The sequence below is a fragment of the Pseudopodoces humilis genome, chromosome 17 (assembly GCF_049639895.1).
Source record: "Pseudopodoces humilis isolate 2021_Gansu_Grassland_sample_001 chromosome 17, ASM4963989v1, whole genome shotgun sequence".
In the NCBI taxonomy this organism is placed as follows: Eukaryota; Metazoa; Chordata; class Aves; order Passeriformes; family Paridae; genus Pseudopodoces; species Pseudopodoces humilis.
Window position 1 is genome coordinate 7781327 of NC_142216.1, and position 24153 is coordinate 7805479.

A 24153-nucleotide genomic window follows, 5' to 3' on the forward strand; every position below is an offset into this window, starting at 1 on the left:
CTGGGTTTAGGCAGCCTTTAAGGTTCCTTCCCACCCAGACCATTCCATGATTCTGTGACTAATAGTGTCCTTTTCTAATGACAGGTAACTGCACCAATATAATCAATGAATGGACTTAAGGTAAAAAAGAATCACAACACAGACACTGCTCAATGCTGGCTTTTCATTTTGGGGAATAAATGCTCTGTCACAATTGAAATACTCCAATACAGGCCATTCTCACGTATTTATTGTCCAACTCACACTGAGGAGCTATTGGAGCTAAGCAGGTCAGCATCTTCAGAAGGTTTTATTTTGGGAGCCTTGGACAGTGAGCTAATATCTTCCTTTGGCTGCAGCATTGTAAATCCAGATCTATCCACTGAAGTCAGCTGTAATGTATAAGCCAGAAATCAACTGGTAAGGATGGTAAAACTCTGGTTTTGATTAATTTTCAAGACATAAAGTAAAGCCAAATGTGTTTTTCTAGGCTGATGTCTGTTAGAGGAGTTGAAGAAGCATGTGTAGAAGATGGTTCCCTGGCATAAAAACCAGCACAGTGAAGCACTGGAACAGTGACTTTGGTTACAGTTCTAGACCTTGACTATAAACAGTGGAGTCTGGGGTTTTCTCCTCTCAGCAATTAAGAATTTCAGTTAGTAGACAGACATCTTAGGGAAAGTCTGTGCAAGCTTTTCGTGTGTGACCCATAAATATAATATGAATGTAGACAGAATGATGTGTGAGAAATGAGGAACACATGCTTTAGCCTCTTCCTGGTGGCAGCTCCTCCGTGCCACTGTGATTCCTTTTTTACCAGAAAGCTCCAAGGCATGCACTTAACCAGGCATTTTGGAAATGGCAACACCAGGAAACCACATATGGCATTAATAACAAGCTACTTTTACAAGAGAACTGTAGGAGTAACTTAAAATTGAACTGCCTGATGTCTTGATGAGTTTCCTCCACCTATGCAATTATCTCAAAGTGCTGATTGGATGTGCTTGAGTTGCAGCCTGGGAGAGTGGCTGGAGGAGCCCTGTGTAGCTCTGGGATTGCTCTGTGTGCAAACCAGAGCAGCAGGCAGCATTTTAACTCTCCAGCAGGTCTACCAGAAATCCCATGTAAGGTATGAGAGGCCACACTGTGGCCAGTCCTCATGGGCTGTGTGGACCCCAAATTTTCCTGGTTTTTTTGCAATAGGCAGTTGCTTTCCAGACCTTGGGTGGTAGCTCATGCATGGACACAGTTGCCTGTGGTGTCCAAAACACATTGCATGGGTGTTTTGGCTGGTTGTGCATTGCTAGACTTGATACTTTTAAACACTGTGTGGTGTGATGAAGGCTTCTGTTGGTGAGGTATTTCATTTTCTTAGCCAGGCTAATCAAGGCTATAACTGTAATTTAGGTTTCAGTCCTGTGTTTGTTCTATGTTTTACTCATAAATATTCAGACTGCAAGGAGTGTCTCCTGTGTGTGAAGTCATTTGCACACATACCTCTCCCAGTAAGAGCCCAAAAGACAGAAGTAACAAACATTCATTTTACAAGGCAAACTTTGTAGTTCCAGTCTTTTTCATTTTATTTTAATATCAGTTTTGTGGCCAATTCATGTAATTATTTGCCTAGAGGGAAAATCCTCTTTAAATAGGGAAAGCAGATCCAGTGTGTTTTCCTACTACATCCATTTGCTGCCTCTCTGATGTGGAAGCAACAATGATTTTTTGAAGCCCAGTTCTTCATGGCAGCAGTTTATTTTCCTTTTGATTTAGAGGTAATTCTTCCACAGGGATAATAAAAAGTTGTCTTATATCCCACCCAGCAGAGGAATTGCAGATGCATTTGTTTATCCTCTGTGATTCCAGTGGTTCTGGAGAGGGAGAGGAGAGGGCCTGGTGAAGGTGCTGACAGCAATGGCAAGGAGAACAGTGCAGCCCAAATTGCACTGGCAGAGGTTTGGTTTCTGGCTTCTCACGCAGCTTTTCCTCTGGTTTTGTGCTTTGAGTGTTGAGTGCAGCGGGTGGATCTGCATCTCTGTTTCCAGTGCATTTGGGTCCAGCCCTGTGGTACAGAGGCTTGGTGTCTAGGCAGAGCAAAACTGAGAAAACCAAGAAGTTTTCTCATTAACCACCAGAGAGAAGTAATCCAAACAGAAGCTGTCAATGACACTGGTGTGGAAAGACTATAAAGGCAGGAAGCTGAAGAAGTGTTTGCTTGTAACGCCAACATTCTTCCAAAATTACTTTCCTAGTTAAAAATTGCATTCCCAGCTCAGAGGCCATCACCTCTCTCATAGATGGATATTAAGAAAATATATCTAAAGCCCAACTGGACATCAAATGCTTGAAGAAAGCAGTTACACAGAACACACGGAACTCATTTAAGCCTCAGAAATTTGGGGGAAGTTGGGGGATTCTTACTTCCATAAGAGTACTTTGCTGTTTTCGAAGAAAACTGGTGCACTGTGATGGACAGATGAGTGAGTTCTTGCCTCTGAAATGGTGATCTGGCATATCTGCCCAAGAGCCACAGCAGTCTGTGCTGGAGAAGTGAACAAACTGGCTCTATTTTGGCATCTCCAAGTGACCTTCCTCAAAAACCCTAGCAGTGCCCTGTGCAGCCCCAGCCCAGTGTTTGTTTTCCACTCCTTTGGACCAGTCAGCGTTAAATTTGATTCCAGACATTTCTCTTGAGCATCTTTGAGAAGACATCCAAAACAAAGAGGAAGCTCTGTGCACAGACAGAAGGCGGCACATCTTGTGGTTAAAGAAGAGGCAGCTCCTACAGGGGAAAAGGTCCCTTATCTCATTTGAAACCCTGCAGAATGTGGTTGACATGTCTGGAAGACAGCTGGGAATTGAAGCACTCTGGCGAGCTCAGGCTAGCGATGCAAAGGAGGGGCTGAACAGTGGGCAGAGCCCAGTGCTGCCCCAAAAGCTTTCTGAGGATAGAGCTTGGATTTTTTTCTTTTTTTCTGGTTTTGTCTGTTCGTTTCTTTCTTTCCCAAGGCTTTCAGAAGTGCTGGGAGCGTTGGTGCCCTGTGGAAGGGAGATGGGCTCTCCCTGCAGAGGCTGGCTCTGTGAGGTCACCGGATGCCCGGCGGGGCCAGCCTGGCCTCCGATGTGGCTGCTCCCTTGCAGAGCCGTCTGGTTTGCATTATGGGTGAAGTTTTTAGCAAATTACTGCTCCTTTCTGCTCCATTTCCATCAAAGAATGGGCAGAGGCCTCCCAGCAGTCAGTGGACAGATTTTTTGGAACAGAGCACAGATCTGGGGGAGTTTTTTGTTAACACACGCTTGGCTCTTATCAGGCTGCTCTGCATCCTTTACCTGACACCTCTGTTGGGGGATTTTTTGCTGGCAGCCTGGGCTGTGGGACATGGGGTCCCCCTGCAGAATTATTTCAGAGCCTTTGAGGGTTTGGTGATGCTGAGCCCTGCCAGATTGTGTGGGCAATGCCCAGGCTGTGCTCAGGTGGCATTTTTGGAAAGAAACGTGGGAGAGGGGTGAGAGCTGGGTGGTCTCTGTGGGTGAGGAGGACTCGGCTCATCCCACTGCCCAGAGCAGCCCCATCTTTTGGGATCTCCCACAAGACTGGGATTGGATGTTACATGCAGGGAGGTGAGATTTTGGGGAACCCCTAAATGCCCTTCCTCATAAAAAGAAGTGGGGTTTTCTAGCTGGACAAGGACAGCCTGGCTCCGAGGCCGTGCAGGATGCGGCCTGCATGTGTAAATTGTTTCCAAATGGAAACAATTATTCTTTCAAGAATTAAAAAATAATCACATCTCATCAGTGTTGCTGTTTAGTGCTTGTAAGAAAATTGTAGAAGCTGTTTGGTTTTGGATTTTTTTTTTTAAATGGTGCAAAAAACTATCATCTAGAAAAGTGGGCATCAGGGAAAAGTGGGTTTTCAGTTTGCATGTAGTCATGGAGCAAACAGGAATTTGTGTTAGACAATACTGAAATAGCTTTTTTCAAACAAAAAGAAAATCGTTAGCAAAGGTTTGTCGATAATCATGTTCATTGCTTAAAAAATAGTATTTTAACTATTGTGATATAAATGGTCTTAATGCTTAAACATGACAGCTCTTGGTAGGAATGTTTCCAATGTTTTGTCATGCTGCTGGCTGATATGATTTTGGGGTCTCTCACCAGGGACCCAGAAGTCAGGGCTGCTGAAGGAGCAACCTCCTGCCCAGGATTCCTCCAGGCTCACAGCAGTGAGCGGTGTGTGCTTGGGGTAGTTCCTCATATGACCATAAATTAAATAATGTATTTAAACACAATAATTGAAATGCATTAGAAAGGACAAATGATTAGTACAGCAGCAGTGGTATTGTATGGAGTAGAAACATGTTATTTTTTAAGGGCTTCTGATTCTTCTGCACTGAGGACTTCAGGGAGGGAAAAGGAGTAGCAGTAACGGGGGATGAGGTGACGTCTCAGAGCAAATCTCTTGCACTCAGTCTATTCACAGTTAGTGCCAGTGATTCCCAGCTGCTATTTAGAGGACTCACAGTTGATTTCTTGTTTCTCATTCCCTTTTCTCCCCTTTCCCTTCAGCTGGGAAGCTGGGAGCAGCCACAGCAACCTGGCTGCCTTCCTCCACTTTCCTTGTGACGGGCCTGGCAGGGTGTGCTTGGCCATAGCTTTTGCCAGAGCTTTCTTCTCACACAAAAATGTGCTGAGGAACCACATGGCCAGCAGACATTGTCCTGCCTGTGAGGATTTACAGCGTGGCCTATAGGAAAGGATGGTCCCTGTTCCCAGCCTGTGCTGCAGATGACCCAGGGCCTTTTGCAGGGATACTAAAATATTGTCATGTTCTTTTGTTCCTTGAAATATAATATTCTACCCTTTTTTGAAACCACAGAGACAGAGACGGAAAGGCAGCCCTTTGAATTTGTCAAAATTTGACTGCAGGGTTCCTTCCGACCCCTGTGCTAATTTTTATCAGAGCAGGAAACATTAAAAATAACCATAAGAGAAGATTTCCCAACTCAGAAGGATTGTCCTCTTAATAATCTCTGGCTTTGTTTTTACTAGATATTTCCCCCCCTTAAAATTCCTGTAATGCTTTAAGAGCAGGTCCATCCCTGCCAGCAGCAGTGAGGACACTGGAGGGGGATGGCAGAGGGCCAAGCTGGCACCTCGGCTTGCTCTGAGCCAGAGGTGAGTGATGTACGTGGGAAATGCTTGTTATTTATTGGAAGAGCTTTTGCATGTGAACCAGAGCTTGCAAGCTCCACATCTTCCCTTTTGGGTGAGCTCAAAACTGTTCTCAAGCCTTCAGCTGACCTCAGCAATGGGTGGATCTCCTTTTTGCAATGAGAGGTGATATTTTGGTGCTCTATCTCAAGACTTCTGATCTTCTACTGTGAAGCAAAATAAAAAATACATCAGAATTTGTTTTAAAATGCATCTGAATGTGGTCCCTTACTCTGAAATTGAAATGCTGTGTGGCAAAACCAAGGCATGCATTAAGACTACATGATATAGTAACAAGCCCTGCTCAAGCTCCACCATCTTATCTGACCCATGTCTGCATTCTCAGGGTCAAGGTATAATTGGTATCATTAAATAATAGATCATCAATGTATACCATAAAGTATATTAAATTTATAAATAATGTCCAGCTGATGGCAAAGGGAGAGTACCATTAGATCACTGTGGATCATTATTCCTACAGGAACACCTGTGCCTATGTTACTCTTCCTGAGGGGTGAAACCAAGACACGTAATTCCAATTATCCCTCACCTCTGCTCCGTCACCAGCTGTCCCCACTAACCCAGCTCCTCCTGCTCCAGCTGCCTGACAGTTCCAGACACATGTTGCAGATGTATTCTCTTTGCAAAACTGGCAGCAACAATTTTTCTTTTCAAATGGGGAAGGGTGTCCCACAGAGCTGGTTTGGCCAGGCTGGTCCTGGAACACAGCTGGTCCTCAGTGCGGTCAGAAAATGAGATGTAAGTGGGTTACCAGCTGGGAAGGGCCTCTAGGGTGATCTGGGACCCCAACAGTGTGGGTCCTTGAAGCACCCATGGTTGACAGGTTTTGTCCCACTTAGGCAGTGCAGTGATGGTTTTGGTCAGAACTGTGTTTTGGGGGAAATTGATTGACTTTTCCCTCTATATTTTTTTAAAACATTGGGTTTGTCCTAGGCACAAAGTTCGTCCCCTCTTGATGTAGTGAGTAATGAGTTGTCTGAATTGTGATCACTGTGTGTGATTTAGAGCAAAGGACTGTGATCAAGAGTGAGTGAAGGCACAAGTTAAATTGCTCCCTGGGCAAAAAGTAGAGCCTAAAGCCACTGAGATGCTTTCTATTGCTTGGGATGTCCAAGCAGAAAACTTCTTTTTCATACACTTTTCCTGGTTGTTTAAGCTGCAGTAATTTTTGTCCCCTCAAAGTAAAAACTTCTATAGAGATTGGTTTGAAGTGGGGAAATAGAGGGTTACTTGTTGTTTTCCTGTTCCTTGTTTATCAAATTTATTAGAGATTGCTTCATCTTTAATTAAAATGACATGGAGGAGGATTCAAATAAAAGACAATAGCAGTCTCAACACATGAGCACTCCTGAGATTTGTAGGCAGTCAAGTCAGGCAGCCCAGATTTCAGATGTTCTCTCTGCTATACCCATGAAATCTCCTGGCTGCTCTTGGGAACCCTGCCTTGCTCACACAGACATTTGGCTGGGCAGGTAGAGCAGAGTCAATTAAATCTCCATCCCAGACTAGCAAGGCATTTAAAAGTCTGTGTTAGTCTTGTCCATTCAGTGCTGTGGCTGGCCAAGAGCCCCTTTGGAACCCTGATGGATATTGTTTCTCACAGGCATTACATGCTTTCCCTCAAATATCTGAATAGGCCATTGTTTTTTGCTTCTGGATGTCTCTTTGTGGACTGATACAAGAATAGCTAAAAGCTGAAGATCTGGCATTTTATATTTACAAAAATAATAATTCTGGGACTTCTACTCCTCTGAGAAGTTGAATGTGCTGCCAGTTCTCTGCTCAGATCCCATGTCTGATCCTCTGGAAGTCAGGGAGTTGCATCAGGAGCTTCAGATGAATCATCTCAAACTTAGTTTCAGGAAAGAATCCTTATGAACCTGATGCCATTCCCAGAATCTAAATCCTTTTAGAATCTAAAGAATTGAGGTGAGATAAAGTATATAGGAGGTGTAGTTTGGTTGTGACCTGCAAGCCTTTGTATTAACAGACACAACTGCTTTATGTGTATTTTTCATTACCACTATGTACCTGTTGAGTACTGAGGTTTCCTTATAAGAAAAAATGCACATCTCATGAGGAATATAACCTATGCTTCTGATCACTTCAGAAACCTCATGTGTAAAGAAATCCTCATTTGTTTTCAAGTGAACTTCTCTTGTACAGGTCCCCCAGCCCCTGTAAGCCAGTGACTGATGATTTGCCCAGCTCATCTGGATTTACTTCTTTTTCCTAACAGAACTCTGTTCCCCAGGGTTTCAGGCCACATCAGCATAGCCATTGCAGATTGATTTATTCCTTATCAGTGGCTGTGAGCTGCAAGGATGCTCTTTTTAATGCAGCCAGTTTGCCTCCTCTTACCCACCTTTGCCTCTTTTGCTCAATTTCCCTATCACATACGAGATAAACTAAAAAAGACTCACCCCAATCAGTTCCCTAAGAAATACAGATATCTTTGGTGCTTTAGCACTGTACCACAGTTGCTTTGGTAGATCCTCATTGTTCACAAGGCTGTAACGTGGGAGATGTTTCATCCCAGCATGTTGGGAGGAGGATGTGCACATTCCACACGTGTGGCTGTGCAGGGCAGGTGTAGGAGGGAGCAGGAGCTGATCCCAAGGCACAGCTTTGCAGGTGGAACCCTTGCATTTGCCACAGGCAATGGATTTACAATAACTTGTGTGTGTCACTTTGTCCCCAAAAGTGCCAGCTCCAGCTGATGACAGGGGCAGCTTTAGCCTTAGAGCACCTGTGCTTCCTCCCTCCCCACATCCTTATCAAAAGCAATGTTTCCTGTGGCCCAACACATTTAGTGGTTTGGTGTTAATTAAGAGCTTAAGTGCCAGAAATGCAGGGGAATTCACCATTTTCCATATTGATCCAGCAATTCTAGAAACAGGAGGTCTGAGGAAGATCTGGGATGACTGAGTTAACTGCTTTAGCAATAATAAATGGTTCAGATCCAAAGTTGATGTGAATCACTCATGGATCTGCTCAGTTTAACCAAATCAGGCATGTTTTACTGCTGCTGTTTTTGACTTTCAAAACTTCAGGGAGTCCCAGGCAAAGTGCCAGAGCAGGGTCATCTTATCCCTGTCACTAATCCTGTCGCTTCCTTTCACGCTCCTTCACACTCTGCAAATTGTTTGATGCCTTTTACTGTACCTCTGTGAAACCTTCCTGCTGGATTGTATGGATGGAGGATTAGGTAAATCATAGAATCATAGCCAAAGATTGTACTATACGTAAGTAGAGTCTCTTTCAGAGCATGCCTGATAATGTTATGTTTGAAAATAAATTTTTTTTTTTTTTTAATAATACTCTCTTTTCCATCCTTTTTCAGGGGCCTCTTGGCTTGGATGGCAAACCAGTAAGTAGCACTAAGTGCCAAATATAACATGTCTTTGTTCATGCTGCTCCACAATAAATAGGCAGTATCTCAACTATTACTCATTTATTGCTACATATAGAACTGTTTAGGAGGGACAGTTGTACTTGGGAAAATTATTCCATGCAAGTTTGAATTCTGAGCCAGGGCTGGCCAGCAGAGCTGGAGGTGAACTTTTCTTTACCTGTCAGCTCATCTCAGCTGCTTCGTCGTGTCCTGCACCAGCTGGGCCAGCACAGACTGCAGATGGGCATCAGGCCAAATTTGGGGAATAAACTCCAGTAGCACATTCGAAGAGCAAAGTGATCTTGGTTGTGTGCTTCTGGCACTACAGAGTGATACCATAAAAATAATTGATCCCAAAGGCAGGTTCCATTTTCCTCCAAAGAACCTGAGCTGGGAACTGCTTGAGGGTGCCCAGTGTCCATGAAATACTTTTTGGAACAGACTGGATTAATTTATGAGCTGTTTTCTTGACTTCATTTTTGCTTGGAAGCCCTTTGGATATCCAGGTGCTTCATTCTTTTCTTACTTATTTTACAGAAACACAGACTTCTTTATTTTTATACTAATTGAACCCTAGCCAGCTCTGATTCCTTCCACTGAATGGTTCCTACAGAAGGTCACAGCTCTGTATTTTGTTTCCAAACCCCATTCTCTTCCACCACCTTCACTAGAGGGCCCCATATGAAATCTTTTTAAATTCTGGTCCTAAACCAAGTGGGATTTCAAAGTGGATAAAAGTAATTCAGTCTTTGCAATTGAAAAGCTACTCCAGACACTTATTTCAATCCAGTTAGGGAGCGTGTTGTTATAGCTGTACATTGCTGTGGTTGGTTTTTATCCTAACCCTGAGGATAAAAAATGTGAATAAAATCTAGAAATAAAGCATTAGGCAAGAAAAGAGGAAGGGTCAGCTCCCAGCCTGGTGCACAGGACTTGGCTTTCAGTAGCAAAGCTTCATGCTGGGAGTGCAGTCAGACCACAGAGCACAGCCTGAGGGCTGGGGTGCCACTGCCAGGCAGGAGTGAGACCCCGAGTGAGAGGCAGGGGAAATCTGTGACAAAGCAAATTTATCATGCATTCAGACTCAAAACAGGCTGTTCATGCTCTCTTCCATGACAGTAAGGGGCCAGCAGCCTTGCTTAGAGAAAAACTGTGGGAAGGAGGCTGCATGGGAATGCAGATGCTGCTATCGCTGGCCTCTCTGCTGACCTTCCCCCACTGCATCCCACCGGGTCCCACTTGAGCACACGCTGCACTGGTACCAAGATTTTTTACTTTTCTGTGCTGGAAGGCAAATGCAGAGCAGACACATCAGAGTGTTGCTCTCGGGTTCTCTGGGGCTGCAGTGTCTCTGCCTGTCCTACAGGCAGCTGCTCAGAGGGAAGATGAATGATGCCTTCAGCAAACAGGCCAAAGAAAGCAGCCCGTCCTCCTTGTTTATTTCAAACAGATGTATAATTGTTGTAATGATATACTGAGCATGTGTTTTTTCTAGAAGTGATTTAGTACCTCAAGGTATCTTTTGCATCTATTTAGAGTCATGTGTTGGCGAGCTGCTGTCACACTGCCTGCCCTGCTCTAGTCCTTCTCCATACTCTGTCCTGGCAGGAGCAGGCAGGACCTCGTGGGTGCTTTTCGGTAAAGTGTTGCTCATGTCAAGCACTGCACAACTTAAAATAGTGGCATGTATTCCTTAAAATAATAGAGAATGTGGCTCAGGTTTGTGAATTGATGAATGTGATTTCCTTGGTTTTAATGTCACATGCATTGGTGATTCTGCTGTTCCTTAACTTGTATTCTTCTTATGTGTTTCCAGGGACCTCCAGGACCAAAAGGGGAAAAGGTAAAGGGTGCATTAACATGTGGATTTTGTGGGAGCAGTTCCAGATTATCCTCCTGCTGCTGTAATTCTTTCAAGTTCAGGTTGTCCCAGTAATCCAGCTGGGTTTTGTTGGGATGTGGAGCTGTGACAGTGGGTTCTCACATTGCTCTTGGAAAAGCTCCAGGAGGCTGGAAGAATTTGCAGAAAAGTGGGGGGAACAAGTGTGGTCTTAAAGCTCACCCATGCTACAGGGTTCTGGTAAGCCACTGTGGGTGATGAGAGTGGCATAAAACTCTCTTCATTCTTCCAAGAGATCTGGGCTCCATCGCTCTGTTTGCATGACACCCGTGCAATCAGAGGAGCCAAAGAAGGTCATTACTGAAAGTGAAGTTAATTTTCACATGTGAAGGACATAAGCAGTTGCTAGGAGAGCCTTAGAGTTGGAAACAAACTGCTCTTTCTGATTTATTATCTGTTTCATTGCCTGCCAGGGCAGAATCTTTCCCTATTGTGTTGTCTCAAAACGTTCTCCTCCCTCATTTTAAATATATTAAGCAATAGGACTCTTGCCACTTCCCTTGTGTGCTGTGCTCGTGTCCAGCTGACCCTGTGCTCACTCCTTCAGGGTTGAGATTTGAACCCTGACCCTTTGCTGTTTTTCCTGATTTGCAGGGGGAAGCAGGAGACATTGGCCCAAGGGTAAGTAGTGACACTGCACATTGATTTATTCCAAAATCTGGTTTAGTCACTGCACAAAATAAAGCTTTGTGCAGCCTTGCTGCAAACGGTATGGTAACAGTTGTGGAAACATTTCATTTTGCCTCTGGAGCTGTTTGTGGTGGTGGTTTTCCTAACTTTGGCCATGAGGAAAAAAGAGTTGAAGATCTTTGGGTACCTCATGAAGGGTTTTGCTTCTACTGAGCTTTCTCATCCCTGATTTCCTCTTCCAGTCCAGTGTCAGAGACAGACTTCGTGTTTCTCTTGAAGTTTCTCCTGAGGCTGTGCTCCTTGTTTGTTGGCATTAGAGCACCAGTATATGGGGGTAGGATCTGGTGTCCCAGGGAGAGGTCCAGCACAGAGTTGTGCAGGATGGAATGTTCCTCCTCTCTTGCTGAGCTCCCCACCTGGTAGCAGGATGACATCCAGGTGATATCCTGGCTGCCTTTGAAAATAAAGGGTTTAAAGTAACTGTACGATGAGGGAAAACTCTTTTAGCTATAGCATACAGAAATTATTGGAATTTCATGAAATTTCCTCTCATGGAGCTGCATGAAGTTGAGATCTACTGAAGGAAATCAGGACAGGTCTCCATGAGACACAAGGGGGATGTGGCCCATGTTGGGGATGAGATAGGAGGTTTCACCACAAGGTGAAGAGGTATTTCTGAGGTATGGTTGTCTGTGGGTTATGGGCATCTGCTGGAAACCCCATTGTGTGGATGTCTTGGAATCCTGGTGTACCAGTCACTGTAGGAGGCCCAATTTGGAGCTGGCACTCAAGAGTTGGCTGACCTGGGTTAGATGTCACTGCTGGAAACATAACCAGGACCTCAGTGGTTAATGTTGAGTGGAGATGCCTCAGAGACATTTTTCTTCTTTCCCCTGGAGGTTGTAAAATCACTTTATGAAGCTGGTGTCATATTCTGAAGCAGCTCCTCACTGTCTTGGATGTGTTTGGAAATGTCACCCTGGGGCTCAGAGAGCCCCTAAAATTTCTCAGATAGATTTACAGCCTGTGTGGTGAAGGAGGGGCTCAGTGTAAGGTCTCACTTTGTCTAAGTGCCCACCCACGTTCTCAGAACAGGCTTTAAGAGGTGATTCAGTAGCACAGGGACATGAGTTTTCACTTCTTGGCCAGGGCTGTGGGTGACTTTGGGGCTGGTGACTCAGGAATGCCGGAGGAGGTGCTGCTCAGGCTCCAAAGGCTCTGTGCTGCCAGGTGCTGTGGAACTCACCTCCTGCTGCAGGAGATGCTCTGGGACAGGTTCTGTCTGGACTTGCAGGGCAGGTACCAGCTCTCAAGGTAACACTTGTCCTTTGTTTTCATCTACTAAGAAAAATTTGCTGGGTTTTGGGGGCATATTTTTGCATTTCCTGTTCTGCATTTGTCCAGATTTTGCTTCAGTTTTTTATTTATTTATTACTTTTTGCAGAACAGTGAGAAAAAGGCTCAAAAACAATTTGGGAGAAAGAGGGAGAGAAAAGCCTGGCAGAACCATGTACAAGTAGACCTAGAAACAGGTGCCTGACTTTGAAAATAGCTCCCTTTATGTCTCCAGACACTCAGGGTTGTGAACAGGAGGCAAAACTTCTTAATACCATCTGGTCTAGATTACTTTTTATTTCTGAATTTAATCTATCTTATTCCTCAAGTTTCAGTGGTTGCTTTGTTCAGCTGACTTTGAAAGATGTGTCAATGCAGTTCACTGCATCAATGGGAAGATAAATAACTAGGACTATATCCAGTGCCCTCTTCCTTGTAAATGGTCATGTCCACGGGTGGTGGAATGAGGTTAGAGTGTGTCAGTGAACACTGAAACACTACCATTAGGAATGATGGATTAAAAGAGAATAATCCTTGGGGTGGCATTGGAGGGACCGTCTGTGGTGGGAGTGAGGTGATGGCAATTAGGGATTAGCTACCAAATATGTTCATGTCTGCATTGCTTCTCTTCCTGTAATAAACACCTGCCACCAGGGTGGACAAACACAGAGATTATTACACATGGGAGTGTGCCCGGTGGCAGATGCTGGAGGGTGATTTTGGAAAGCTGAGGAAGGAGATCACCTTAGGTTGTCTTCATCACTGAATGCTCCTTGTTGTAAGCAGCATGAGGGAGGATGCTGTGCAGCCTCACCTGCTCAGGATGGGGAATAAATGTGCCCAAATGTACTGATAGAATGCATGGAAGTGTATTTATAGGGAGAAATCAAAGGCAGGTCCCCTCTGCTCTTGGGAAGCTAGAGGGAGTTGAAGCAGGGTGCTGCTAAGGTTGGGACAGATGTGCCCTGATATTTGTGCCTGTGCTTCTCTCTCACAGTCAAATACATTGCTGCACCCCTGGAAAGGACTGGTTTTATAAGCCTGACTTGCTCCCTGAGCTGGCACTGGGCCAACTGCTCTGGATTTATGAACTTAGCTGGGTGATCTTGTTCGTACTGACAGATGAGATGTTTAGACAAATGATGGGGTTGAGGAATCTCTGCACATCTGGGCTGGTGGATGCACAGTGCCTGTGGCAGCAGCAGCACCAGCTTTGCTCTTCAGAGGGAGAAAATGAGCTTCAGCTGGTGAGAGAAATGCTCTGTCTGCAGTGGCCCACATGGCACACGCCTGCCCATGGCCAGTGCTGATGGAGATGGCTCCAGCATCTCCTGGATCCGGAGCTGCTGGGGGCCAAACACTGGCGTGGCTGAACCAGTTCTGCAGCTCAGTGCAGACACCAAAGGAGCTTTTTCTCCCTTGTTTTCTGCAAAATTGTAACTGCTTGCCAAGCTCACACTGCAGATAAAAACTCAGCACAGGAAGCATCCTGCAGAGCTCTCTGTGGCAGTCAACAGACACCTATGGATACCTTTATTTTATTATTTGCTTACTTTGAAGTGTTATGTTGAAATGGCTACATCAAGGACTCTAAAGCTGGAAATTAGCAGTGTTCAAGGTTTCTGTGCTCCAGTATTCCAGTGCTATACGGGGTCAGACCCAACAGCCTGTTAGCCCTGTGCCTTGAAACCAGATGCTTTGGACATTGTGGAGCAGGAATATGTTATTCCATCACACTTAACCCCTCTCCTAGAGCCTGGCTCTCTACAGCCTGGATGTTTCTTGAACCAGGGATGGTGTCTCTCTATTTAATATCCCTCAGGGCTGTTCACCTCTCATGGGCCCATCTGTAACAGGGGCTGCTTAAAATTAAATGTGTGATGGCTGGATTTGGTGGGATATGGTGTGTTTGGCCTTGGAGCAAATACAAATTGTTATTTTCCATTAAAACAGATAGGGCTGGGCTTGGAACGTGCTTATTTGGATGATGTTCACCAGTCTGAGAGACAAGAAAAAAATTCAGTTCCTGTTTTGCTCTGTGGGCTTTTATGAAAATCCCACTTTATGCTCTTGTGTACTTTATGCACATAATGAGCCACAGAACTGTGTCCCCTCTGTCTACCACAAAGCCCTTTGTTCTCAGTAGAGTCTTTTTGGTGGTTTCTGTAGTATTTGGAGGACCTGGCCACGTGTAATTAATGTGTTGTCATTAATTTCAATTTCTCAGTATTTCAGTGCTCTTCTTCCCAAAAGTAACTGTGTTTAACTGAGTTTTGAGCTCAAAGCCCCTCTCCACATCTTGAAAAAAATTCTTAGTAGGGGCTTCTTTTCTGGGGTTGATTATTTTTTTCTATCTGACTACTTTTCTCCTGCCTTCTTGACATGATGGTGTTTAAAACATCTGCACTGGGAGGCTGAGCAGGAGGTGGCCTTGCCAGTGCACTGTTCTCCCCAAAACTGGGGTTTGGGGTTATCTGTTATTGGTGTGCAAGGTTTAAAAGCTCTTTGGCAATTTTGAAAAGAGGTTTGTTGCCCAGAACCCTCCAAAAATCCTCATGGAGGCTTTGCTGTGTGCTCCCACGGGGCTTCTTGTGGCTTCACTCCACCCTCTTGATTCTCCTATGGATGTGTACAGGGATGGGTGGATGGGGGAAAAGGGAGATGCACGTGGTGTCCTGAGAAAGGAAATGTCTTACTGCTTCTCCCTAGATAGATGAGTGGAAAGGCTAAAACACAATAGCAATGACTACTGACACAGTCTAAATACATTGTTTTTGCATCATATAAATCTGGGAAATTTATCTGCAATTTGCAGGCTGGGAATACATCAATATTCATTTGAGCCTCTGAAAACAAATACAATATTAGGTCTCAGGGAAATGCTGGGATATATCATCCCCTACGGGGTTTACTGGAATAATACTCTTTATTCTGCAGTAGGGGAATCCTTGTCCCAGCTGCTTTGAATGTCCTATTGTGCAGTAAACTAGTAAAAAAATACTTGTTTCCCTCAGTCTGTGTCCTGTTACAAAGCTCCAGTGTACCCAGAACATTAAATCCCAGTGTTGGCTACCTAGGCTATTACTTTCAAATGTATCAACTAGTTATTAAAAAAAAAATATTATATATTGCTGCAGCCTTTAAAACTCACTCTTCTGCTGTGTTTTCCTCTTAAACTGCTGCTCTTTCTTCTTCTGCTTCCCACTTTCTCTGGATGTAGATGGTTTTTCCCCACCTCAATCATGGATTTCTGGCTAATGATCAGCTTGTCTTTAGCCGGCGAGTGCTCAAGGTAGACACCAAATCTGCTGCCATTGGTTTGCTGTGGTCGTTTGAGCTGCATTTGCTTTTTTCCTGGCTGACAGTGCACTGCTGCTATTTTAAATTGCCACAACCATGGCTGTGTTTAGAGATGCTTGTTGGGAGCACGTTTGACTGAAGTCCCATTGGAATTTAGGGAGCAGGCATTGTCGAAGTAGAGGAACATGACGGGTTTAAGCATTTGGTTCTTTGTGAGATTTGGGAATCAAGCAGCAAAGTCCTATAAATTTGATATAAACACTGTAGGTATTGTAAAATAAAAATGCATTAAAAGTAATCTAAATCCTTGAACTCTAAATGGGACATTGTAATTAGGAAAAGTTCAGTGGGAAACTCAACATAATTGGTTGCAGTGTTCAGCATTTGCAATTGGGTTTTTTAAAAAAGGATACGAGTGATTTAGGAGCCCAGATCTTGTTGAAAGGCCATGGAACTTGTGCTGCTAAGTCACTTAAGGACTTCTGAAAAATCCCACACTTGTCCCTGATTTGAGGGTGGACCACATATTAAACACAGCCCTCTGACTGCCTCGCTGCTGTCTTTCCCAGATGTTGCTAAAAGATTTACGAGGCCGCCTTTCCATGAGGTTTTCCCATTGTGCAGCCTCATGGATGGGCTGGGCCACGGCCCCAGGGCTGGGCTGTGCTGGCTGGTGGGGGACCAGGAGCTGATTCCCAGGCTGGAGCCCCCCGGGATGCTCCGCTTGGGAATGGCACCCACCAAACCGGCACAGCCACAGGGACACAGCGTGTTCTCTGCACCCAAAACCCGCAGGTGTGAGCGGCTCGGGATGTTCACGTGTGACCTTGGCTGGCTGTAAAGGATGAGATCAAGCACTGCCACTTTTTTGTGTGGTTTTGTGGTGTGGTGCACCGAGCCATGGCAGTGTGTGCATGCTTCCTGCCAGCATGTTGTGAGCCTGGGTTGCTCTGGGTGCTGTTGGGTCGGTAGATTCCATGCAGGCTTAAGCAGATTAAATCTCATTGGAAGGCATTAAGTACAATCCTGGTTGAGGAACCAGACCCAAATAGCATAAAAGTGAGTTCACTTTAAGCTTTCCCAACTGGAAGTTGTAGTTAAATTCCTCTGGGATAGCAGAGGGCATGGTACTGGCCCAGGGATGCAGTGCATGTGTTGTGGACAGCCTGAGACCACCCCTTGCCAACACTGCTTCATCTCACCATGTCTGTGTGAACTTCTTCCAGGGTGATCAAGGTCGAGATGGAGCCACAGGCCCCCCTGGTCCGCCAGGACCCCCAGGTGCCCGGGGGCCTCCTGGGGACACGGGAAAGGATGGCCCACGAGGACCTCCAGGCCCCCCTGTAAGGACGGGAGATGCACAGCAAGCACATATCAGGCAGTTCCCACCCCACGAGGGACAGGAGGGTGAAGGGTGTCCCCTTCCCCGGTGCTGCCACCACAACCACTGAGTCCCCAGCCTGAGCCACAGCTGGGCTCCAAAGGTGGCTCATAGAGCCAAGCCCTGGGGTGTGGGGCAAGGGAGCAGGAGGGGACCTTCCATCTCAAGTTTTGGAGCAAAGAGCTGGACCTGGGGCATGTATTTGCAGGTGCTGGTGCTGTCACAGAGCCAGGAGATCTCTTCCCCAATCCATACCCTTTGCAAATCTGAAATTGATACCTGTTGCAAATCTGAAGACCACTGGCAATACATTTAATAAAAAAATAGACTAAAACATAATGCAGTGGAACATTCTAATTATTGCTGAGAATTATTTTGGAGAATGGGAGGTAATAGTTTCAATGTCGGTCTTTTTATTTTTTGCAGGGTTTCAAAGGCGAGCCGGGAGAGGATGGAGTGATGGTCAGTAATGCCCAGAAGCATCTGTGTCTGTGCCCCTTACCCCCATTGTACATCACCCTTCAGCTCACTGCAGCAAGTGGGTTTGTGTCATTGCTTATGGAGGACAAAAAAAACCCCATGGAATTACAAGTGGCCTAAAATGGATGTTTGTCCAGGAGACAAAATACTCTGGTTTTTGTGTCCCCTTGGCTCTTCTGGAGGGATGTGGTGCTCCTGTATCCTTACACCTGCCCCTCTGAAGCCACCTGGCATTGTAACTCCAAATTGCTGAGGTTTATGTTGGATAAAAACAGTGTTTATTATACATAAAATAACTGAACCATGAAAGGATATTATTCACTGGGAGCACAGAGAACAAATACAGCTCTATTTGTATGGGAAGATGAGAAGTTGACATCTCTGACATTTTTTTTCTTGGAATTAAAATACTCTTAGAAATGCTTTTATCCCATTTTTCTCTGTTGTCAAACAAGTAAACTAATCACTCTTATATTCAACAGGGTGCCAGAGGACCTCCAGGATCAAAGGTGGGTAATAATCTGCCTAATTTTAACGTGAATTCTTGAAATAATGCTGCATAAGAGGGGTGGGTATGAAAATAAGCATTTTGCAGTGGACTTAAACTCATCAGTATATATCAGATACAAAATTCCAAGGCATTGACAGGGGGTGTAAATGTCTGAGTGTGTCACTTCCTCAATATCACATCCACTGCCCATGCTCAAACCTGGAAATGGGGGTGGAGGGAGCCACAGGGGGCTGGAATCTGCTGTGCTGTGGGAACATGCTTTCTTGCATTTGGGGAGGCTAAATATCATCAGCAGAAGCCAAGTATTTTAATTTTACAATTAATTTTGATTATCCACACCATTTTTTTCTGTTATTTATTTTTTTCTGTAATTATTTTCTGTTATGGCCCTAAAATTCTTTCTCTTCTGTTGATGTTGCTGTTGAAGGGTGAACCTGGTGTCCAAGGGAAAAAGGTAACATGGTGCTTTTTTTTTTTTAAATTATTAGTTTTTGTTCTTTTTTCTTTGCTTTGCTCTCTGCTTGGCTAGGGAAACAACTGCAAGAGACTGGTGTAGAAGCCATGTCCTTCCCTCTGTTCCCTCGGCTTCCCTCCCACACGATCCTGGAGCTGGGCATGGCTGTGCCTGCAGCCTGGCTTTCATTTCCACAAGCAAGCCAGAAGCTGCAGCCACATCTGCCCAATAGACAAAGAATGAAACAGCAAATGCCAAGCAAAGCAGTGATCTTGGGCCCTTTCTCTCCAGTAATTCAATGAACCAAGAGGTGCCTGGAGGATGTTCTCTGCCCAGGGGCCCTGGGATGGGTTTGGAATTCCTGGGATGGCCATCACCATGCAGCGCTGCAGTCCTATGGGAAATGTCCACTTGAGGGCCAGGAATGCTGCTTGGGTGTGGCATTGATGATTGTGAGACATTCACATGTCCAGGCTCTCAGTTCTCTCCCAGTGGTGCCATCAAGAAGTGGATAAATCACTGCCTTTAGGTGAAATCAAAGCACTGACAGGGCCCACCCTTTCCTGCTTACTGATTTGGCCCAAAACAGGGGTGGCCATGGGTGTTCTGCAGGCCAGAATTTGGCTTAAATATTTCATAACTGGCTGGTGAAACTAATCTCTTCAGTACCCATGAAGTGGTGTTACTCCAGGAGAACAACAAAGCACAAGCAAAACCAGAAAACCTCCTGTCAGAGGATGTTGGTGACTTGTGATGCAGTCCATGAGGATGGGTGGCAGCTTACAGGAGGTCTTTGGGACACAAAAGGCCTTAGGGAATTTAATATTTAGTTTCTGTTCAAGGTGGGAGAAGACCTTTGCCAGGGTCTGCTGTAAGCAAATTCTGGAAGATGCCTGTCCACCTTCCCAGGAGCAGGGGAGGCAGAGGCAGGGCTGGGTGGGAAGAGGGGACCATGCTGGAGCATCCTGTGCTCCTTGCTGCTACTCTCCCCTGGTTGCCTTCAAACCTGAGTGGGTTTCAGGTCTGTGTGACACTCAGGTCAAATGATGTGTTGGAACCTACTTAGTATGTACAAGGTCTGTGTATTTCACTTTTTATATTTTATTCCATCAGGGTGATGATGGGATCCCTGGGGAACCAGGACTTGTGGGCCCTAAGGTATGTCCTGCTCTGTGTCCATCTAATGCATGTGTTGGGCACATCTGCTGCTGTCTGGTTTTTGGCACCATATCACAGGTGGGGCAGGATGAGAAACATTTCTCCTCTGGTGTGGAAAAAGATCAAGAAACTCTGAGGGTGCTGAGGCCCTGGCACAGGGTGCCCAGAGAAGCTGTGGCTGCCCCATCCCAGGAAGTGTCCAAGGTCAGGCTGGACAGGGCTTGGAGCAACCTGAGGTAGTGGAAGGTGTCCCTGCCCATGGCAGGGATGGGTACTGGGTGATCTTCAAGACCCCTTCCAACACAAAACATTGTGAATTTATTATTCTATGCTGTGGTTTTGGGACCAGCTTCATGGCTGAACACACCACCCGCAGCCAAACTGCTGAATCTGAAAGCTTCATTTTCATCTCAAAACCTCCCTGGTTGCACCTGGGCAAGGTGATGTGTTTTACAGCTGAAAGCAGAGCTCTGCTCCCTTGTGTATGTAAAATGAAGCTAAATCAAGAAAATGATAACCTGAGGAAATCTTTTCTCCATCCTCCCTGTATAGTATTTGTTTAAATGGGTTTGTTTTCAGGGAGAAAAAGGAAGCGTGGGTCCCAAGGGAGAGAATGGCACAGATGGCTTCCCAGGACTAAAGGTGAGAAAAGCTGGAACTGTGGGCACAGCATTGCTGATGCAGAGGCTTCCAGCTGAGGAGATGTTTTGGGCCTTTGCCTTCTAAAACCTCATAAAGTGCCAAAACTGACACAAAAGGAGTGATATGAAGAGTGTTTTAACTTTTCCTGGTGATTTGATGAAAGCTGGGTTCAAGCAGAGATCAGTATAAGAGTTCATAAGTCATCTACTTGCACATATTCCACTAAATTGCCTTTTTTCCTCAAAAAAGGGAGAATTCTGGTCACATTTTGATCCCATGTTATTGATGGCTGTGGAATTGCTTCTGAGCCCCAAGCACTTGTGAGCTGTTCTTTCCTCCTGACCTCCAAAAGAGATACAATTAGTCTGGGTTTGTTAAGTGGTGGTGAGGAGACCTGGACAGCATCCGTGGGCTGTTATTTACCCCCTCAGCTGCTTTGTATTCAGCAGGATCTGGATGCACTGATATTTTCTATATCAAAGAGTCGTGATTCCTTATTGGGGAAGAAAGTGTGTGTGAGGAAGAAAGTGGGCTCTGGTGAAATTTAGTAAACTTTTTCTAGAACCATAGGAGCGGTGCTGATTGAATTTAGGTTTTTTCCTATATATTTGTACCATTTTTTACTTTTTGGAGATCTTTAATTTGGTCAGCAAGGGGATTAATACAGGTGTGGCAAATGGGACATCTTAATCCTGAACAGAATTTCAGATCATTGCTGTAGGAGTACTGTGACATTTTAAAACTCTCCAATTAAAAAAAAAAAAAATTATGAAAAGGAGGGGAGGGGGGAAAATAAAAAAGACAAAGAAAAAAAGAACAATTTGGCACAGACCTTTTCCTTAAACTCACCCTTGAAAATGGGTTAAACATCTCAGCTGAAAGTTTCCACATGCAAAACTCAGCCTGAAGCAAAGGGAGCCATGTGGAACCAGCACAAAGAGGTGGAGCTCAGCACACTTGGAGCAGGGAGAGGAGCTGGAGAGCAGCACAGCCCATACAGGGAGCTCAGCCCTGAGCTGGCCACTCCACTCCCCCTGCAATGCAACCTCCTCTTACTTCCCTTGTTGTTACACCAACATTGTTTTTTTGCAAAATATATTCACTCTCAAGTCAAATTTATTTTCTGCTAGGAGAAGCAGTCCCTTGTTGGTGTCATAATTTTTCTGAATCTAAAGCATATCTTTATGGGTCGGTACAGTACTTTTAGGATAAATATTTTGTATTTTTCTTGGTCTCCTTGAAATAAACGTGATTTTTGATTTTCAGGGTGAACCTGGTGAGAAGGGAGGAATTGGCTCCATTGGACCCCGGGTATGGATGCTCAGGATTTCAATTTAGAGCTGTGTATTTGTCTCAACCTTAGCTTGTCTCAACCTCCCCACCTTATTTGTCTCAACCTTATTTACAACCTTATTTGTCTCAACCTTGAGCTTGTCTCAACCTCCCCACCACCTCTTGCTGCTTAGTATGTGGATGAATTGCTTCAGGATCAGTTCAGTGTCTGAAAATAGAGATGGTGCATATTTAAACAAGTGATTGCACAGGTACTGAATGCTGACATGGGAAATCAGTCAAGTCCAGTTTTCTTATCCTCGTGACCATCCTCTGACCCTTTTTTCTGCAAGAGGGAAGCCAGGAATAGGGGTAATCCAGTGAGGATTTTTATGCACTCCTCCGTTACACAAATTGATGGCCTTTTGAGGTTTGGCAGTTCCAGCTGTCAGACTAAGCACTGGTTAAATCCATGGTGTTTGTAAGGTGATAACCCCCAAATGCTGCGTGTCAGGTCTTTGCTTTCATACCAGCCACCTCTCAGAGCTGTAACATTAAGCAGGATTCATCCCTGCCTGCAGGGTCCCCCTGGGCTGAAAGGTGAGCAGGGAGACACCGTCGTGATCGACTACGACGGCCGAGTCCAGGATGCACTCAAGGTAAGCCCTGCGCCAAGCTGGGTCCTGCTCTTCGTGGGAAAGGACAGAAATCTGCCAAGCTCTGCCACAGTGACATTGTGGCAATGTGTCCACCCTTGTCCTATGTCTCCTCCTGAGATTTCTGTCTTGGCACAGAGCTGGTTGGGAGGGAAGAAAGAGCTGATTGAATCTGGGGGCTGAGGATATTTAGGGTGTAGCAGCAAAAGCGTTGATGGAGCTCGATGGCAGCAGTGGGGATGTGGGAGGAGGGGGAACGACACCCGAGCCTTAACCTGCCCCACTGAACAGTGCCCTGACCTTTTCATTAGGATGAAATAAGCTGAATAGAATAAATACTTGATTACAGACATATTTGAGAACCATCCTAATTGTTTTATAACAGGCTGCAGGGATACACAAAGTGCTGGTAATTTCTGTTTGCCAGGTGTCTGCATGGCACGCAGCTTTGGGAGGGGAGTTTGTGGAGTGCAGTGGTTGGAGAGGCTCCATCAAATGTCTGGAGGCTTCATGTGCTGGACCCAGACCCTGTCTCATGTTCTGCATGCAGAGACTGCTGAGGGGCACGTTGCTGAGCCTCACTAACTTTGCTGTTTTCCTGCTTATTCGCTGTTTGCAGTCTTTGTGCACTGGCCTGTCTGATGGACAAGGCTCTGGAAAGGCTTCCAGTGTGACTAAGTGTAACAGCATTTGAGTGTGCAGCCATGGAGAATATGCTCCATGGATATAATACTGGTTTGGCTTTCATCTGAGTGAGACTACAAATTTTGCTGCTTGAAATAATTTGCAAGTTGGAAAATATTTGTTCATCTCAAGGTGGTTTGTGGTCTTTGCGTCCAGCAGTGCCCAGGAAAAATAGCTTCTTTAAGTGAGCAAGGTTTTCCTGCTGTTTGTGTTCACACAAACTCCTTTTTCCCCCTCTTTAACTGCACCTCCCTGGCTGGCTGACACTGTTTTCAGCACGATGCTGCTTCCAGGGTTGGCTGGCTGGAGCAGGCAGGATGCAAAAAGAGACCATCAGATTTTGGGTCCCACCTCCAGCTAAAGGCATTTTTCCTCTTAACCCATGTCTTTGCAGCTGTATGCCTGCCTTGCTCCCATTGTGTTCTGTTTTGCATGAAGAACCCCGTGGCAGAGGAGCCCCGGTCACTCTGTGTCAGTTGAGCTCCCCTCGCTGTCCAAGCAATTCTGCTCACCTGAGTGTCTCTGGCAGATCCTGGCTGGGAGCTGCTGATCCCCACAGCACAAGGACAGCATGTTGTGTTCATGTTAGTCATGATAAGCCTGTTTTGTTTGCTGTGTTTCAGGGTCCACCAGGTCCCCCAGGGCCACCGGGCCCCCAAGGCACTCCAGGTCCCAAGGTGAGCCTGACCTCTGCCAAGCAACATGGTTGTTAGTAGCTCTCCATGAAGAGTCTCCCAAGCCAAAATAAGGCAGTTGTAGCAGCCTGCAGAGGAGTTTGAGGTTATGTGTACTATTTAGCCCATTCTCTGGCGAAAAAAAAGGTGGCTTTCACACAAAAGCCAGGATTTTGTTGACCTGTCTCTGGCCTTCAGCCTCTTCCAGAGGATGCTGTCCCCCAAACCTGCCCAGTCCCAGTCCCACACCTGACAGGTGATATCCCAGCCCCTCTAGTAGGAGAAGCAGTTGTGAGAGGGGCTGGCAGCCCCATGGCTGTGCTGAGCCACCTCCCTGTGTGCTGTTTACTGTCCCAGCACTGTGTCCCAGGAGCTGCTGTCCGCCTGCTTCACAAGCAGTAGTCTGTAACCTGCAGCCAGCTGTAGCCAGCTTAAAAAGAAGGATGTAATTTGTAGAAAAGTATCTCTTGAAAG

General features: G+C 45.5%; 1 protein-coding gene across 1 annotated transcript in view; it reads left to right on the plus strand.

Annotated features, from left to right (window-relative positions):
• Nucleotides 1-24153, plus strand: part of COL23A1 (collagen type XXIII alpha 1 chain) — a 174592-nt gene that overhangs the window by 141910 nt on the left and 8529 nt on the right. Inside the window, exons 4-15 of the mRNA XM_088063740.1 lie at nucleotides 8552-8578; nucleotides 10419-10445; nucleotides 11097-11123; nucleotides 17575-17610; nucleotides 18111-18137; nucleotides 18567-18593; nucleotides 19707-19751; nucleotides 20331-20393; nucleotides 21660-21704; nucleotides 22247-22324; nucleotides 22707-22730; nucleotides 23629-23682. Of these exons, the coding sequence (XP_087919866.1) occupies nucleotides 8552-8578; nucleotides 10419-10445; nucleotides 11097-11123; nucleotides 17575-17610; nucleotides 18111-18137; nucleotides 18567-18593; nucleotides 19707-19751; nucleotides 20331-20393; nucleotides 21660-21704; nucleotides 22247-22324; nucleotides 22707-22730; nucleotides 23629-23682 (480 nt within the window). The remainder of the gene's footprint in view (nucleotides 1-8551; nucleotides 8579-10418; nucleotides 10446-11096; nucleotides 11124-17574; nucleotides 17611-18110; nucleotides 18138-18566; nucleotides 18594-19706; nucleotides 19752-20330; nucleotides 20394-21659; nucleotides 21705-22246; nucleotides 22325-22706; nucleotides 22731-23628; nucleotides 23683-24153) is intronic.